The sequence below is a fragment of the Mus caroli genome, chromosome 6, assembly GCF_900094665.2.
Source record: "Mus caroli chromosome 6, CAROLI_EIJ_v1.1, whole genome shotgun sequence".
Lineage (NCBI taxonomy): Eukaryota > Metazoa > Chordata > Mammalia > Rodentia > Muridae > Mus > Mus caroli.
Window position 1 is genome coordinate 29,125,876 of NC_034575.1, and position 16,033 is coordinate 29,141,908.

At 45.8% G+C, this 16,033-nt stretch overlaps 1 protein-coding gene across 2 annotated transcripts in view; it reads left to right on the forward strand.

Moving 5' to 3' along the window:
* Positions 1-11,507: 11,507 nt before the first annotated feature.
* Positions 11,508-16,033, forward strand: part of Akr1b10 (aldo-keto reductase family 1 member B10) — a 42,649-nt gene continuing 38,123 nt past the window's right edge. For both annotated transcript variants that reach the window (XM_029478717.1, XM_021164321.1), the window contains exons 1-4: positions 11,508-11,652; positions 13,602-13,769; positions 14,806-14,922; positions 15,481-15,558. In XM_029478717.1, the coding sequence (XP_029334577.1) occupies positions 11,587-11,652; positions 13,602-13,769; positions 14,806-14,922; positions 15,481-15,558 (429 nt within the window). In that variant the 5' untranslated portion in view covers positions 11,508-11,586. The remainder of the gene's footprint in view (positions 11,653-13,601; positions 13,770-14,805; positions 14,923-15,480; positions 15,559-16,033) is intronic.

The following is a 16,033-nucleotide window of genomic DNA, read 5'->3' on the forward strand; positions in this document are numbered from 1 at the left end:
TCACTTTGTAGACCAGGCTGGCCTCGAACTCAGAAATCCGCCTGCCTCTGCCTCCCGAGTGCTGGGATTAAAGACGTGCGCCACCACGCCCGGCCCCCTCAGAATTCTTTTTATTGCAACATAAGTGATAAGAACTTGTACTCCTAGTTTCTCAACACTACTTTGTATTAGAAATTTAAACCCTCTTAAACTACTTAAGTGTCACACAGCACTTCTGAAACTTGTACCTAGTTTCATTGGTCAATAACGAAGGACAACCCGAGAGGTCCCAGCCACGAAAACACCCCTTCCAAGCAGGGCTCCTAGATAGCATCTCAAGAAACTCCCTGCTCACCCCACTGTGCATGGACCCTAGGGGAGACAGTTTCCCCTTCTGCAGAAGAAGTCCTGGTAAAGCAGTTGGCTGCTGCTCCTCACATACCCCACCACGGCTTTGTTCAGGAGATGGCAGGGAACTCTATGAAGAGGTCCCTGGTCTGGTCTTGGTTTATGGGTGTTTACCAGGTCCCCACATATAACCTTTTTGGGATCCTCATTAAAAGTAACTGTCTATAAAAATAACATCTATTAATAACTCCTGAGATTCTTAGCTTGGTTGTACTCATACAATTCTTGCTTTCCACTCCAAGTCACAACCTGGCTGCCCTCACCTATGTATCTACCTGTGGACTCATTTCCAACTGCCCCTGCCCTATGAACCATATCTGTTCATGTATCATCCATCTATTCTATTCACTCACAAATGAGTATTATTGACTATGGATTGCCCTGGAAACTGAACGAAGTTAACTGGTCTTGGGTCTTGCTCTCAGGAAGATCCCAGTCAGACTCCTGGAGAAAGTGTATAGGACAGATAGTTTGAGTTAAGTGCTGAGAAATCATATAGGTAATGGTGCTTACTGCCTAGATTTCACCCAGAGGACATCAGAAGGGGAAAAGGGACACAGAAGACAGAGTCAAGTGGGTGGGCAGATCTTGCCAGGTGTGATGGTACCATCACACCAGGCAAGGAAGGCAACAGTGGTGACTAGAGACATCAACCAGTTAGGACAGCCTCTATGCACCGTGTTCACTGACCACCACAGTAACAGCTATGATATGGACACAGTGTGGTGCCTAGTGTCAGTGGCTGACACTCCCCACCCATTAGTGCAGGCATTTTTTTATCCTCAGCATGTCAGAATGGTGATGCTTCCCACACAACACAGGGCACATGGGACCCTGGGTTCACGCATTCCCCAGGGATCCGCACCTCCCCTAGGCATTACATCGGCCAGGCCCTCTGGAGGAATCTGGAAACATAACGCCCTGTTCCTGTGCAAAAAGATCCCATCTGTTACTGGGAATTGCTCAATGCAAACCAAAAGTTGGAAATATGAGTAATCAGAACAAAGGCCACAGCTCAGATCCCCTGTGCCAGGAGACGCCTTCCTAACGTCTCACCACCCAGTGCCATTGGAGGTCGAAAATGCTGAGAACAGTTCTCTGAACTTTCCTTATGTCCATCGGGAAGGCAAATCCAACCTGATTAAAAGACATGGGCTCGTGATGACAATGGCTTGTTAGATTCTGCAAAGCCAAGGCCAGTCACAATGAACAGCCGTACGAAGTTGCCAACCATCCTTGATGTCCTATCGATAATTTTGAGTTTATGGTATTTTTCTTTGTTTGGTTTATGGTATTTTTTGGTTATGGTATTTATGGTTTATGTGTTTATGGTACAGAAACCATACCTGTGTCTTTATACTCCCGAGAGCCCTATGCTAATAGTATCGGTGGCATCAAGTTTATGTATTTCATTTGAAATTTTGGGCAATCACCTCTCTAGGCCCAGCACCTTTCCAGGTGGGAAGATTCAGAAGGCAATGTATGTTGAGTCCAGTACGCTGGTTTTGTGCGCATGCTCAGTATACTCTTCCCATCACAGGCTCCTTAACGTTGGCCTCCTCCAGAGAGGGAGTAAAATAGCAGAATAGAACGTGACTTCTTCCAGAGCCTTCTTCACTCATTCATCCTCAGGAATTCTGCTCACAGCTCAGTGGGAGAGCATTTGCCCAGCCAGAGTGTGAAGCGGAAGGAAAGGAAACAAAGAAAATGAATAAGAATAGGGTGGGGGTGGGGGCATCCCCTTGGAGACCCAGGAGACCAGGGATGAAGAACAGTCAGAGGGTGGACAGCAGGGGGCGGGGAGGGGGGGGATAACGTGGCTCGAAAAGAAAAGATTTAATAATAATAATAATAATAATAATAAAGGAAGAAAATGAATAAGAATAAGGAGGAGAAGAAGGAGGAAGTGGTAGGGGAGGGGGAGGGACTTAGATCAGCTGGTGGGTCCTCAGCCACTTAGTTTAAGGTGAATAAAGGGCTGGGCAGTGGTGGCGCACTCCTTTAATCCCAGAGTGAGGTGGAGACAGGCTGATCTCTGTGAGTTGATACCAGCCTGGTCTACAGAGCGAGTCTCGAGATAGCCAGGGCTACACAGAAAAACCCTGTCTCGGAAAAATACGAAACAAGTTGAATAATGTTAAAGAAAATTCTAGTGATGCAGTGATAGGTGTTAAAGTGTGCCACAGCGGGTTTTATATGAAAATCATTTCAAAAGGTACAGGGTCTCAGAGCAAGTAAGTTCCTATCCGTGGGCAGAGAATGAGAGCGCGGCTGCAACATTGTATACAATGATCAAACCAGAAGGGACAGTCTGGGAACAGTCTAGAATTGGCAGTGGAAAATTACTAAGAGGAGGCGCTAGCAGTAAGGATGCTGGGGCTCAACTGACCTAACAGGATTTTTGAGGAAGGGTACTCAGACACGCCCCTCGGGGGGCGGGGTGGAGAGCAGGAAGCTAATCAGATACCGAGGACAAGGAGTTCTTACTAAACTGACTCCATGATGTTCTTTGCCAAACTGGATTCTCAAGGAAATTCTCAGATGGACCTAGCAGGCATTCAGGAACCTGACCAGTTTGGCTAAGTTCTCCATGGGTTAAGCTACAAGAAGGGAGAATCCTTGGGGCCTGGGTCTGGACTTTCCATCTGTGTTATGTCTCTTCTGGCCTGGATCAAAGCCTTGGGTCAGGGGGAGGGGGCAAAGGGCCGGCTGGGTGAACTGGCAAACTGCCAGGCCCTGCCTGTTACCTGTTCCTGAAACCAAGCTGTCCATTCCTAGTGGGCTGTGGGTGTTCCACTGTAAGGCAGCTTGTCTCTCGGCCCAAGCCATCCATTGGTTCTGCTAAGCACAGTCCTTCTTACCGAAGGACCCCATAAAGCCATCAGCAAGGACCTTTGGAGGACCCTGGGATGGCTGACACCACAAATTGGGCAACACTCCAAGTCCCTTAGCTGCCAGATAGAGATTGGAGAAGGAATTCACAGCACTCAGTTCCCACCTTGATGTCAGTTTCCCTTCTCAACAGTAAGCTAACAGCAGTTCCTCTAGAACCTAAGGGTCTGAAGAGGGAGAGATGCTATTCTGGGCAAGAGTTCTTCTCCAAAGATTTGAGCTCCCAGAGAAAAGCCCCAAACAGGCTCCGTGTCCTGTTTTGTTTTTTAAACCCTGAAATGTTGGCATTTCTTCTACTCTTTCAAACAGCTACCGAACAAACACAATGGAGAGCAATGAATTTATATTGAAAAGTCACACATCCGTGTATTTATACAAACTAGCTCTTGTCTATGATGGTAATCTCTCTCTCTCTCTCTCTCTCTCTCTCTCTCTCTCCCACACACACACACACACACACACACACACACACACACACACACATATCTTGCCCCAGCGTTCCTTTGCTTAGCCATCGCAAATGGCAAATATAGCTGAATGGTTGGTTAGAAGCACATTGTGAGAGCTTGGGAGGCCCCGCACAACAAATCTTCCCACCCGAGCCCACAGCAAAGGCAGGCCAGCCTTCCTCTGGTGAAGCCTGAAACCAGCCAGAACATGGTCCTGTGTTGGTGCAGGGTGCAGGACTGGGGGAGGATGGGGATCGGAAACAAAGGCATTGTGGGTATCAGGTATCTAGAGGGACGGCTGGGTATGCCAAGCCCCTCAGACTCTCTGTGAACAGGAATCACCGAGGAATGTCATAAACATACAGATTCTGCCTCTGTGGGTCTGAAGCTGAAGCCCTACTTTTCTGTGACACTATAGATGCCACGGAGGGTGTCAGCTTCTAACCTTGCTTGGAGAAGCAGAGGAGGCACACAGAACAGGAGCTGCTAAGGACGTTTGCGTGAGCCTGAAAATTGCTTTGCTCTACCTCTGAGCCCGGGCTTGAATTTCAGAGTGTGTTCTAAATGGTTAATTTCATGTGCATAGGACAGAACTCAGTCTCTGTCCCCAGGAAGGAGGACCCTAGGGTGTGCTTTGTGGAATGCTCTTGGAAAGCTAGCTGTGTGGTCTGTGCTGCCCTCTGCTGGTCATGACTTGCATTCACACAATAAACCCCCGCCCAACTGGTGAAGGGTGGATTTTCAGATCACACTGGGGAGACTGCCTTGGCTGTTCTAAGCAAGGAAGTCATTATTACATTTCTGAATCCTTTTTTTTTTTTTTTAAGATTCATTTATTTTATGTATGTGAGTACACTGTTGCTGTCTTCAGACACACCAGAAGAGGGCATCAGATTTCATTATGAGATAGTTGTGAACCACCATGTGGTTGATGGGAATTGAACTCAGGACCTCTGGAAGAGCTGAGGGTGACCTTAACCACTGAACCATCTCTCCAGCCCACATTTCTGAATCCAAAAAGTAAGAGTTGAGGCAGCCAGGCAGTGGTGGCGCACGCCTTTAATCCCAGCACTTGGGAGGCAGAGGCAGGCGGATTTCTGAGTTCGAGGCCAGCCTGGTCTACAAAGTGAGTTCCAGGACAGCCAGGGCTACACAGAGAAACCCTGTCTTGAAAAACCAAAAAAAAAAAAAAAAAAAAAAAAAAAGAGTTGAGGCAAATTCCAGGACTATTGGAATTTATTCTAATAACACAACCCAACATAGGTCCATGGCCTTTAAATTTTTAAAAATATTTTTATTTCTCTGTGTGTGTGTGAATGTGCACCAGTGCTATGGCATGTATGTAAAAGTGCAAGGACAACCTATAGGGGTTTGTTCTGCTCTCAAGTGTCTTTTGGATGGAACTCAGGCAGGCGTGGATTGCGGCAGACACGGTTACCTGCTGAGTCTTCTTGTTGGACCTGTCAATCTTTTTTCCCAATGAAAAAAACCAGTCTTACTTTGAAAGCATCTGTGAGTTTCCTAACACTGAATCTGCAGACATAAAAATGTCCATACAGGACCAGGTATCGTGGGCTGTGCCTTTAATCCCAGTACTAAGGAGGGAGAAGCAGGTGGATATCTTAGAACTCAAGGCTGTCCCGGTCTACAGAGTGGGTTTCAGAGCAGCCAGGGCTACACAGTGAGAACCTGTTTCAAAGGAAAAAAAATATATATATATATATAGATAGATAGAGAGAGAGAGAGAGAGAGAGAGAAAGATTACAAACATTTCAAAAGTCAGGAAGTGATTCACTTAGTTTTAAACAGACAGTTGAATCATCCAACAAGTATAAGCTTGTCCATACTTTTATACTGATTTTACAAATTTTATATTTCCTAACCTATAGCTAAATGTACATTATTCAGTATTATTTATTGAGTGGTTAAGAACCATCATTAAACCAGGCATTGTGGCACACTGTAATTCTGGCTACTTGCAAGGATGAAGAAGAAGGTTGATAAGTCTGGCCTATACAGGCGACTTCTTGAGACCCTGTCTCAAAGTAAAAATAAGAAGGGCCAGTGCTGGGAATTCAGCTCTGATAAAATGCTTGCCTGGCCTCTTAGTTTGGGTTTTACTGCTGTGAAGAGACACCACGACCAAGGTAACTATTTAAAGGAAGACATTGAATTGGGGCTGGCTTACAGTTTCAGAGGTTCAGTCCATTATCATCATGGCAGGAAGCATGGCAGCAGGCAGCCACGGTGCTGGAGGAGCTGAGAGTTCTACATCCTGATCTGCAGGCTGCAGAAGGAGACTGTGCCTCACTGGGCATAGCTTGAGCGACACACTTTCTCCAACAAGGCTGAACCTCCTAAGAGTGCCACTCCCTGTGGGCCAAGCATTCAAACACATGAGTCTGTGGGGGCCATTCCTATTCAAACCACCACACTGGTTATGAGTAGAGCCCAGTTAGAGGCCAGCCACCTGCATTCCTTGGCATATAGATTTCTCAATCTGCAAATCTAGCTTGGGAGGCTGCCTACCTGGCTTTCTTAACTCACTTTTCTGTTTCCTTCTAAGAAGTCCTGTGACAGCATTGGACTCAGCAGAATAATCGTGCTATCCACCTCCCACCCCGTTATCAGATTTAGCAGAGTTGCAGCTGTAATTCCAACTACAAACAGAATTGCTGTCATCCAACCTGGTGTTTACCAGCGCCAGGGACTGGGCCTGAAGCATCTTGGGAAGGATTCTGTTTTCCACACTCTTGTGTTTCTTCTAAGCTCAAATCTCTGCTGTCAAAAGTATTGAGTCACCACTTTTCCTCCAGACAAGCAAGCAAGCAAGCAAGCAAGCAAGCAAGCAAGCAAGCAAGCAAGCAAGCAAGCAAGCAAACAAGTAAATACCTCTTTCCAAGGAGAGAACGGCCCACCTACCCAGCCTAGACCATTTAAATTTGTCTCCTGCTAGGCAGTGGTAGCACATACCTTTAGTTTCAGCCTTCTGGAGGCACAGGCAGGCAGATCTCAAGTTCAAGGCCAGTCTGGTTTACATGGTATGTTCCAGGACAGCCAGAGCTACATAGATCCTATCACAACAAACAAAAACAAACACCAAACAAACAAACAAACAAACAAAAGTTGCTTCACAATGGTGCACTGTGTTGTAGCCAAAGAATTATTAGCCCTTGGGTGAGACTTGTCTTGTGACAGATCTGTCCATAGCTGCGTTCTGCAGTTGGTCATTTCACTCTCTGGCCGGCCTGTTTCACTTCTGAGAGGGTAGGTGAAAAGCAGGCCCTCCTGGTGAAGTTTGCTTTGTGAACACTACAGCATATCTCCTAGCCACTAAACTGAATAGCTACATTTTCATTCTCTGAGATGCAGACTAGCCACACTATGTGCACCCATTGTCAGCATAGCAGTCCTATGGTCCCTTCACTCCTTCATGGATGTCTTACAGTTTTGTTTTCAACATTAATATGCTGGCAGATGCAAAAAGTAACTTTTCTCTTCAGTGGCAGAGACTGAACTAGGTCCAGCGCACTCAAAGAAGCTCTCAGCGTCTCCACCTCTCTTCTAAATAATTCCTTGTAAACCTGAGACCAGATCATACTAAGGTGCCAAGGCTGACCTAGAACTCAGTTACTTTACAGCCCAAGGATGGCCTTGAACTAACTCCCTGTGAGATTAAAGAGATACATAGTTATCCTCAGTTATGGTCTAGGACTTTTCATTCTCCATTACCCTCCCAAGTAGTTGGTATGGCAGGTATGAGCAATCAGGCCCAGAAGGCAAGGTGTAACTGACATTACTCCCAAGGTTCCCCACACTTTTATGACTGTGGGTCAGGCCACTCAGTTTCCAGCAGATGGTTACTGATTACGCTGGGGAAACACCTCCCCCCCCCCCAGGCCGCTGTTTAAGGAGAATCCTTTTCTGGGCATCTAAGCATCTAAGCAAGCCTTGATTAAGCCTTTATTAAGCCTTTATATAGTTGATTCAGAACATGGGACAGAAGAGGTGGGTCAGTAGGTAAGAGCACTTCTAGAGGACCAGGGTTTGATTCCCAGCACCCACACTGTGGCTCACAACTGTCAGTAAACTGGGTCCCCTGGGATCCAAGGCACAGTCATGATGCACAGACACACATGCAGGCAAAACAGTCATACACATTAAAGAAACAAACAAAATCCTAAAAAACAAACAAAACTGCCACTAACACTCTCTCTCTCTCTCTCTCTCTCTCTCTCTCTCACACAAACACACACACACACACACACACACTATAATATCTTGCTGAGTCAACCCAAAATGATGTCGCATCATGGCAAAGCCTATGTCATTTTCCCTGGGTTAGAGTTATAGCGGGCTCCAGTCCGGTCAGAACTGTTCCATTGCCACTCGAACTGAATCCTGAATGGCAATCCTTACAGCCAAGACTCTGCTGTTCCCTTCTCTGGAAACAATCAACAGGCCAAAAAGTTCCCCTGATTTTCTAACCTCCTGTGAATAAGTTCCTGCTTACATTCACTAGCATTTCAATATTCAGCTATGGTTAAATTGCTGAATCACAGTGAGACGAGAGAAAAATCAACAAGGAAGAAATCTCTACACCCTTCCAGAAGGAAATGGATAAGCAAACTGTGGTAGCTGGGACAACAGAATAGTAATCTTGGGAAAACAGAAATGAGACGCCAAACCACTAGGGGAGAGGTCCCCTAAGTGTACACAGTTATGCTATGGAATGGCAATTCAGGAAGACTTAAAATGTTTATTTGATTTGTAATTATGTGTGCTTGTGCGGATATGCATACAAGAGTGAAGATGCCTAAGGGGCCAGGAAAGCCTTTGGATCCCCTGGAACTGGAGTCCTCTAATGTGGGTGCAGGACGAATTTAATCCCTGAGCCGTTTCTCCACCCGGGGTAATTAAGAAGACAGGAAACAGAAGCTTCTGCCAGCCACACCTGCAATGCCAATGCTCAGATGGCAGAGTTGGGAGGACTGAGAATCCAGTCATCCTCAGCTTCATAGTGATAGATTATCTCCCTCGAAGAAATATAAACCAATTTAAGCTGAATGTAAAAGTAGATAAAGCCAGGTTTATTGGAGGCAACTCTCAGGTGGGTGGGTTTACTGCTCTCACAGGAGGAGGCTAGGGTAGATTGAAAAGCAAGAGGGAGGGGGAGGAGGAGGGGGAGGGGGAGGGGGAGGGGGGAGAGCAAACCAAAATGTCTGGATTATAGTGATGAGTCTGGCCTCTGGGCTGTAAAGTTCAGCCATGCCCTTTAACAGGTAGGGACTGAGGGATGCTGGGAGAACCTGGAGGTCAGCGTTGGTGTGTTAAATAGGCACCTTAGCCACTTTCCCCTGGGCCTGAAACCCAACACATAGCAAGTTTGAGGCATGAAAGAAAAGAAGAAAAGGGGAAGGAGACAGAGGAGGAAAAGCTACGGAACAATCCACTAGGCGACACTATCAGTTATCCTCGGAGAAGCACCAGGCATGTGGAACCCAGCACCTCACAGGCTCCTTCTGCGGGAGTCAGATGCTGCTCTGTCCATTCCGAGGCTGGCCTTTGCTTGCTAGAAGTGAATCAAGCTACCCAGAGTTTTATCTAGAAGTCTGGATATTAGGTCAGATAAACAAGTTGACTGTAAAGAGAGTTATCGATAGCCCAAGGAACTCTGGCTTTTGACTTACAACATTCCCTCAAACATGAGAGCCAACATGAGAGAGCGTACTGCATTTTTAGAATAAATAAGCGTGGCTTCTTCAATCCAGTTTGGTGTTGACGCTTGTGCTTCCGTCTTACTTCCCTTTATGGACTAAAATCTCCTATATTTAGTGTCTTCTCTTTCCAAGTGTCAATGGGATTTCAACGGGGTAGGAGGGCATGAAAAATGTCATGGTGTGAGTTCTGCTTGGTTGTGACATCTCCCTGATGTTTGTCACCTCCTGAACTAATTTATTGGGTCCTCAGTTACAATCACCATTCCTAAACTGCCCATATTACCAATGTCCTTAGCTGTAGAGCCTACATCGTGGCTCAGTCTCTCCTGAGAACGTCAAGTTGTACGCACACTGCAACTTTAACAGCGCTGACTGTAAATATTTCTAATCGGCCTGTGAACCCCTTCAGTCAGCTTCCCCAGACATTTCAGTTCCTCTCTCTGTGCTGTTCTGGAGACACACTGAAGGTGGCTTAGGCACACACCTGGCTACCTGCCACTGTCCCTGGGCATCTGTGGGTCAGGGCTTCCATCCTGAGCTTGCTATTTCTGCCCTAGGCTCACCTTGGAGACAAGAGTTCCTATGATCTGGGATTTCTCGAATCAGCGAGGTATTCCAGTTACACCCCAAGGTTATTGCTGATAAGTATTTCAATATTGGAAATATGATAATTTTTATTCTCTTACAACTCCCGTAAAATCTTTTGTTTACTCTGATTTTTCTGGTTTTTCTTTCTAGAGGACACGCATTAGTTTTATAATATCAATAAAGTAAAAGTCAAGAACATTTACATATGATTCTTGAAGAACTATAAACATTGAGGTGAGAATGTATTATTCTATAAATGACAGAAAATTGCCATTTTGAAAAAAAAATCAATTTTGACCTATACCTTGTGCGATAAACTGAAATAAACTTCATTTGAATCTATACTCCTACTTCTAAAGATCTATCCCCAGGGCACGAGGCAATGCTTCACTGCAATGATATATCTTGAAATATTATTTATACACACTAGAAACCAGTTGGAAATCAGCAAGAGACCTAAGAATTGTGGAAATGGTAGAATAAATTACCATAAAATAGAATGCAACGTTAAAATGTTTGACATAAAGGCAATTTTGAAATGACTCACTATAATTGTGTAGAAAAGCTAGTAGCCTTGTGGTGTCAGCTTTGGAAAATGTGGTGCGGTGCATAGAAGCTGACACAGGCCGAGAAGAGCCGAGGAAACTGCACCGGGCAATGGCATCCGAGTGACAGAAAAGGATGTTTATGCTCGCATCTTTTTCATGATGTCCTTAGTGAAACAGAATATAATCACAAAAGTCTGGTTTTTAAATGTAAGCACAAAAAAATTTAAAAGCTCACTATAATTATACAGTTAGACAACTTGTCAAATTTCAAATTCAGAGAGAGGGGGGATAGAGAGGGAGGGGGAGGGGGAGGGGGAGGGGGAGGGGGAGGGGGAGAGAATATTATCAAAGAAAGGTCTTAGTGGTTAACAGGGGAAATTTGCTTTTCACAATCTTCCATCAATTAGATGAGTAAAACTTAAATAAATAAACAAAAAGAGGGTCAGAAAACAGACTGTCTCCTCTCCCCTTCCCTCCTTCCCTCCCCTCTCTCTTTCCCCTCCCCCCTCCTCTGCAAGCGCCCCTGTCATTGATCCTTTGTGATCAGCAACAGTTAGCTCAAAATAATTTATGCAGCCTCCCATTTTGCCTCCGAAAACTTTTGCTTGCCTCAACCTCATGGAATACCTACAGGCTTCACCGTTCTCCACACACTGTGGAAACCCAAACATAGCTAGCAATATAGCTCGAAGGATCTTTCACCCCATGCTCCTAAGACTCAAAAACCTCTAGCTCTACAAAGTAACTTATATTCTGCATCAGGGAGATTTCCCTCTGGTTTATGACTAATCTTCACTCACGCTCTTAAAAGCTTACAAAAGACTGGGATGAACTTCCGGTTCATTGCGGGAGCGGGGGCGGGGGCGGGGGGCCGGGGCGGGAGGGGTCTGGGCGTGGCGCTTGCAGTAAGAGCCCGCCTCTTCATCCAGGACGTTAAAGCCTCCATCTGCCTCATTAACGAGGACACAGACATCTGCTCTCAGGAAGATTTTGGCAGCAACCATGGCCACGTTCGTGGAACTCAGTACCAAAGCCAAGATGCCCATTGTGGGCCTGGGCACCTGGAAGGTGAGTGCGCAGTCTTGGGACACCTGCTTCCTTCCGAGCAAGGTCTTGGCATTTCCTCTTCTTTTTATGGCATCTACTGGGAGTTTGGAACCCTAGAGACAGAACCCAAGTTGTTTTTGCCTTTTGTGCTGTTTCAGACCTCAAAGCTCTGACAGACTTTCCCCAGCAGAGACATCCCTGTGAAGTGTCAGGTTTCAAGTTTTCCTGAACTTGCCAGTTACCTACCCTCTTAACAAGCTTTGAACTCATGAGACACTTAAAGTTTTATAAGTTTTGGCTGGTTTGAAGCAGGGCAGTGGTGGTGCATGCCTTTAATCCCAGAAGTTGGGAGGCAGAGGCTGGCGAATTTCTGAATTTGAGGCCAGCCTGGTTTACAGAGTGAGTTCCAGGACAGCCAGGGCTGAGTTATTCAGTGGCAGGACACCAAAAGCTCCAAATGACCTAGCTCCGCTTGGTGGGGGAAAGACTGCAGCTCATGGCCTGGAAGCCTGGGGGAAAGGTAGAGTCTCAGACCCCAGCACAGGCTACTGGCACCTGCACCTTACCAAGACACTACACCATTTTCTGAGCACATCAAACTAAGCAGGAAGATGACAGAGCCTGAGCTCAGATCCTGCCTGGCAGTGTGCCCCCTTGGAAGAATGCCCCAAGGCCCCTCCCACTTCTCTTGAGACAAGTCTGACATTGTCCCATCTCCTAACTCTGCCCTTGGGTTTATTTCCTTTCGTGATAACAGGACAGTGGTCAGCTAGTTTCCAGGAGCTGTCTCTATTTGATTTCTGGCGACTGGGAGTTACACTTCAGTTTAGACTGCCCTAGAATTTATTCCATAGCTTGGGTTGGCCTTGAACTTGCAATCCTCCGGCCTCGGCTTCTAGAGGTTATCACAGGTGTGAGCCACCTCCAGGAGGAGTTGTTTTTGGAGACCGGGTCTCTTGTCCTGGTGGCTTAGCCTCTGTCTCTCGATCTTTGCACTGTCTTTTTCTTCTGCTCATGGGACAGAGGTGGGGCCTCTCTTTGATTCAGCACTGGGTTTAAAACCTTCTTGAATTTGCTCCAAATTAGACATTTCACTTTCTACCAAGCTGACAAGCACTCTACCAGAAGTAACCCACAGAAATCCAAAGATTAGACAGAGCGCTTGACAAGGGAGTTGTCAAGATAAGGAGGTGGTCTCATAGAGGGAGAGTCTGCTCTTATCTGAAGGAACGCTGGCAGGCAAGATGCTTGGGAAGGCCCAGGTACTTCTGAACCGCTAGAGGTCACTTCTGATCCCAGGGAAGCAGGCTATCTCTCTGGAGCTTTTCTGTGTTTGATGCTTAACCAAGATATTTCTAGATTTGGTGAGAGAAGAGTAGTTTTTTGTTCGGCTGGTTGTTTTGGTGATGAAAGGCTTTTTCGTATTTATGTTTTAGTCTGGGGACAGCTATGTGCCCCAAGCTAGCCTCAAACTCAAAATCCTCCTGTTTTTCAAATACTGGGACTACATACACAGGCCACCATACCCAGTAGTTTGGCTTTCTGCTTTAAAAAAAAAGTTGATTGTACTTCATTTGTGAGCCCAGCTGCTGTGTGGTCGAGTCTGGATTTACCATAAGGCAACCATTCTACACATTCTTACCACGGTCTGGAGCTGAAAGTCCTCTTGAGTCACTGCAGAGTTAAGTCTGGCTTTCAGCAACTTGCAGTGGCAGGCATCTGTCACCCCAGAAACAAGAGAGCTCCTTTAAGACGGGGTACATTAGATGGAAACTGACTTTTATCTCCGATAGAACACGGGATGGGGGGACATTACGGTTTTCTTCTTGTTTTGAAAAGTTTGTTTTCTTCTCCAGTCCCTCACCTGTTAGCATTGCAGGGATTTGGCGAAATTGGGCTGTGTGGAGCCTGTTGAGGAAGGTTTTGGTATAAGAGTGTCCTCTGCAATGGCCTTTTCTATTGCCTTTCAGTCTCCCCCAAACCAAGTCAAAGAAGCTGTGAAGGCGGCCATTGATGCTGGGTATCGCCATATCGACTGTGCGTATGCCTATTGCAACGAGAATGAGGTGGGAGAAGCCATCCAAGAGAAGATCAAAGAGAAGGCTGTGCAGCGGGAGGACCTCTTCATCGTCAGCAAGGTACAATGGTCCACTTGGTGGATGAAACTTCAGAGCAGGTAGAATCTGGTCCATACCAAGAGCCCTCTCCAGCTTCTCCTAACCTCCTTCCTCGTTTTCACTCTATCTATGGCTGTAAATATCCATGCTCCAAGCCAGAACTGATGCCTCTGGCCCATCCTCCTACATTAGTTTTCCCATAACAAGGATGGCTCCTTTGAGATTTGGATACTCTTGTTTTCATGCTTTCTGTCGGTGAGATCTTTTTGCCACTCAGATGCTAGGGTTGCCCTTAAGGGTGGGTCTTGGGGCAGGAGACATGGCTCAGAGGTTAAGAGTATTTACTGCTCTTGCAGCAGACCATAATTTGGTTCCTAGCACCAATATCAGGTGGCTCACAAGTCTTATAACTTAAGTTTCAAGGATTCTGACACCCCTTTCTGGCCTCTACAGGCACCCACACACATAGTATACATGAATACAATGAAATAATAAATCTTTCTTTTTTTTAAAGGGTGGGCCATACCACTCAGTACTGTGTTCTTACTGGCTATGTAGAAAGAGTATTTTTTTTTTTATTGTTGCATAGGAATATCTTTTTATCTCAATAAAAGTGAAATATAAAATGCTTTAAAAAGGTAGGAGAAGGGTGTATAGAATGAGGTGGTTGACTGGCTAGCACACTCTACCCACTTGGAAACTGTACCTGATGTGAGACACAGACTCTGTAGAGCATGGCCATTTAATTCCTTGTAATTCACCATTAGGGCCTGCTATCTTGGGGATATGGGACTATCCCACAAATAGCATCAGAATGCTAAGTGATCTAAGAAATACATCAGACGCTACAAGCATGGAAAAAGATTATCACCCTTAACACTTAGGAAATGACCTGACTCACTGAGCCTTGAGTATCAGATCATGTATATTAATTAGCCAGTTTGGTTAAATATAAATAGTCTGTCCTGAGGCTAGATCAGACTGTAAACCTCTGAGCACCCGGGTGAGTGTAGCGTGACTCTCTTCCTCCATTTCCTAATACCCCGCTGTCCTGCAGCTGTGGCCCACCTGCTTTGAGAAGAAACTGCTAAAGGAAGCCTTTCAGAAGACCCTCACGGATCTGAAGCTGGACTATTTGGACCTCTATCTTATTCACTGGCCACAGGGACTTCAGGTTTGAGCTGTTCTCTGTGCTTCTCTGTAGCTGCTGATGCAGGGCTTCGGGAACAGAGGTGTGACCCTATCAACTTCCTGCTGATTTTGTGTCCAGTGATGCTCTCTCAAGAGACGTCTTGGGATGGTCTTGAGTATTGTATTCCAGGGTCCAGCCCTCCTCCTGCCAATCAAAGCATGTCTAGGGAGTGGCTGAACCAAGTATAAAGATGCTGAGAATCAGATCCTTGCCTAGTGGTCTTGAAATTAAAAGTTCCTCCAGGTTTATGTGGATCCAGATAATGCTGCCTTAGTTTCCAAGGTGATGGAGATTCCTGATCATGTCTATGACATACTGTAGCAGATTTGGAAACTGGTCCAGCAGTTTCTGTAACTTAGGATTCACCTAACCACAGTAGGGTGCGATAGAGATGCGTTGGAAGCTTGAGGTCTGCAAGGGTGTCCCCAGAGCCTGCCCAGGCGCTAAGCAGGTGTGGGTGCTGGATAGTTCACTGTCTTGGATCCCTGCTTCATAGAACCAGGCGCAACCAATGGGCGTTTGCTTGTTTTGTGTTTACAGCCAGGAAAGGAGTTATTCCCCAAAGATGATCAAGGCAGAATCCTCACCAGTAAGACAACATTCTTGGAAGCCTGGGAGGTAGGTTCCAGCTTCTCCTGTGCTATCGAGACTGCCACTGTGGTAGGAACAGGCCTACGTGCCTTGTGTGTAATTCTGTCTCTGCTTTTCTCTAGTTCTTCTAACTCCCTCCTCACTGTGTTTGGATTTAGGGTTGGTTCATCTAGAATCATCTAATTTTTTTTTTTTTTTTTGATACAGTGTCTCACTGTGTATCCCTGGCTAGCCTGGAGCTCACAGAGATCTATCGGACTCTGCCTCCCAGGTGCTGAGATTAAAATCATCTGTTTTTGAGATGATGATTAGGACCTCAACTGAGACAGGAAATATAACAATGTTCATTACTTTGTGGTAAACATATACTAGTTTGAAATTAAGGGTAGGAACTTGGTACAGGGATGTTGCCTTGATTTGCTGAGTAGCCTAGGGAAAATGATGATGATGATGATGATGATAATAATAGTTATTAAATTTGTTTTTTTTTTTTTTTTTTTTT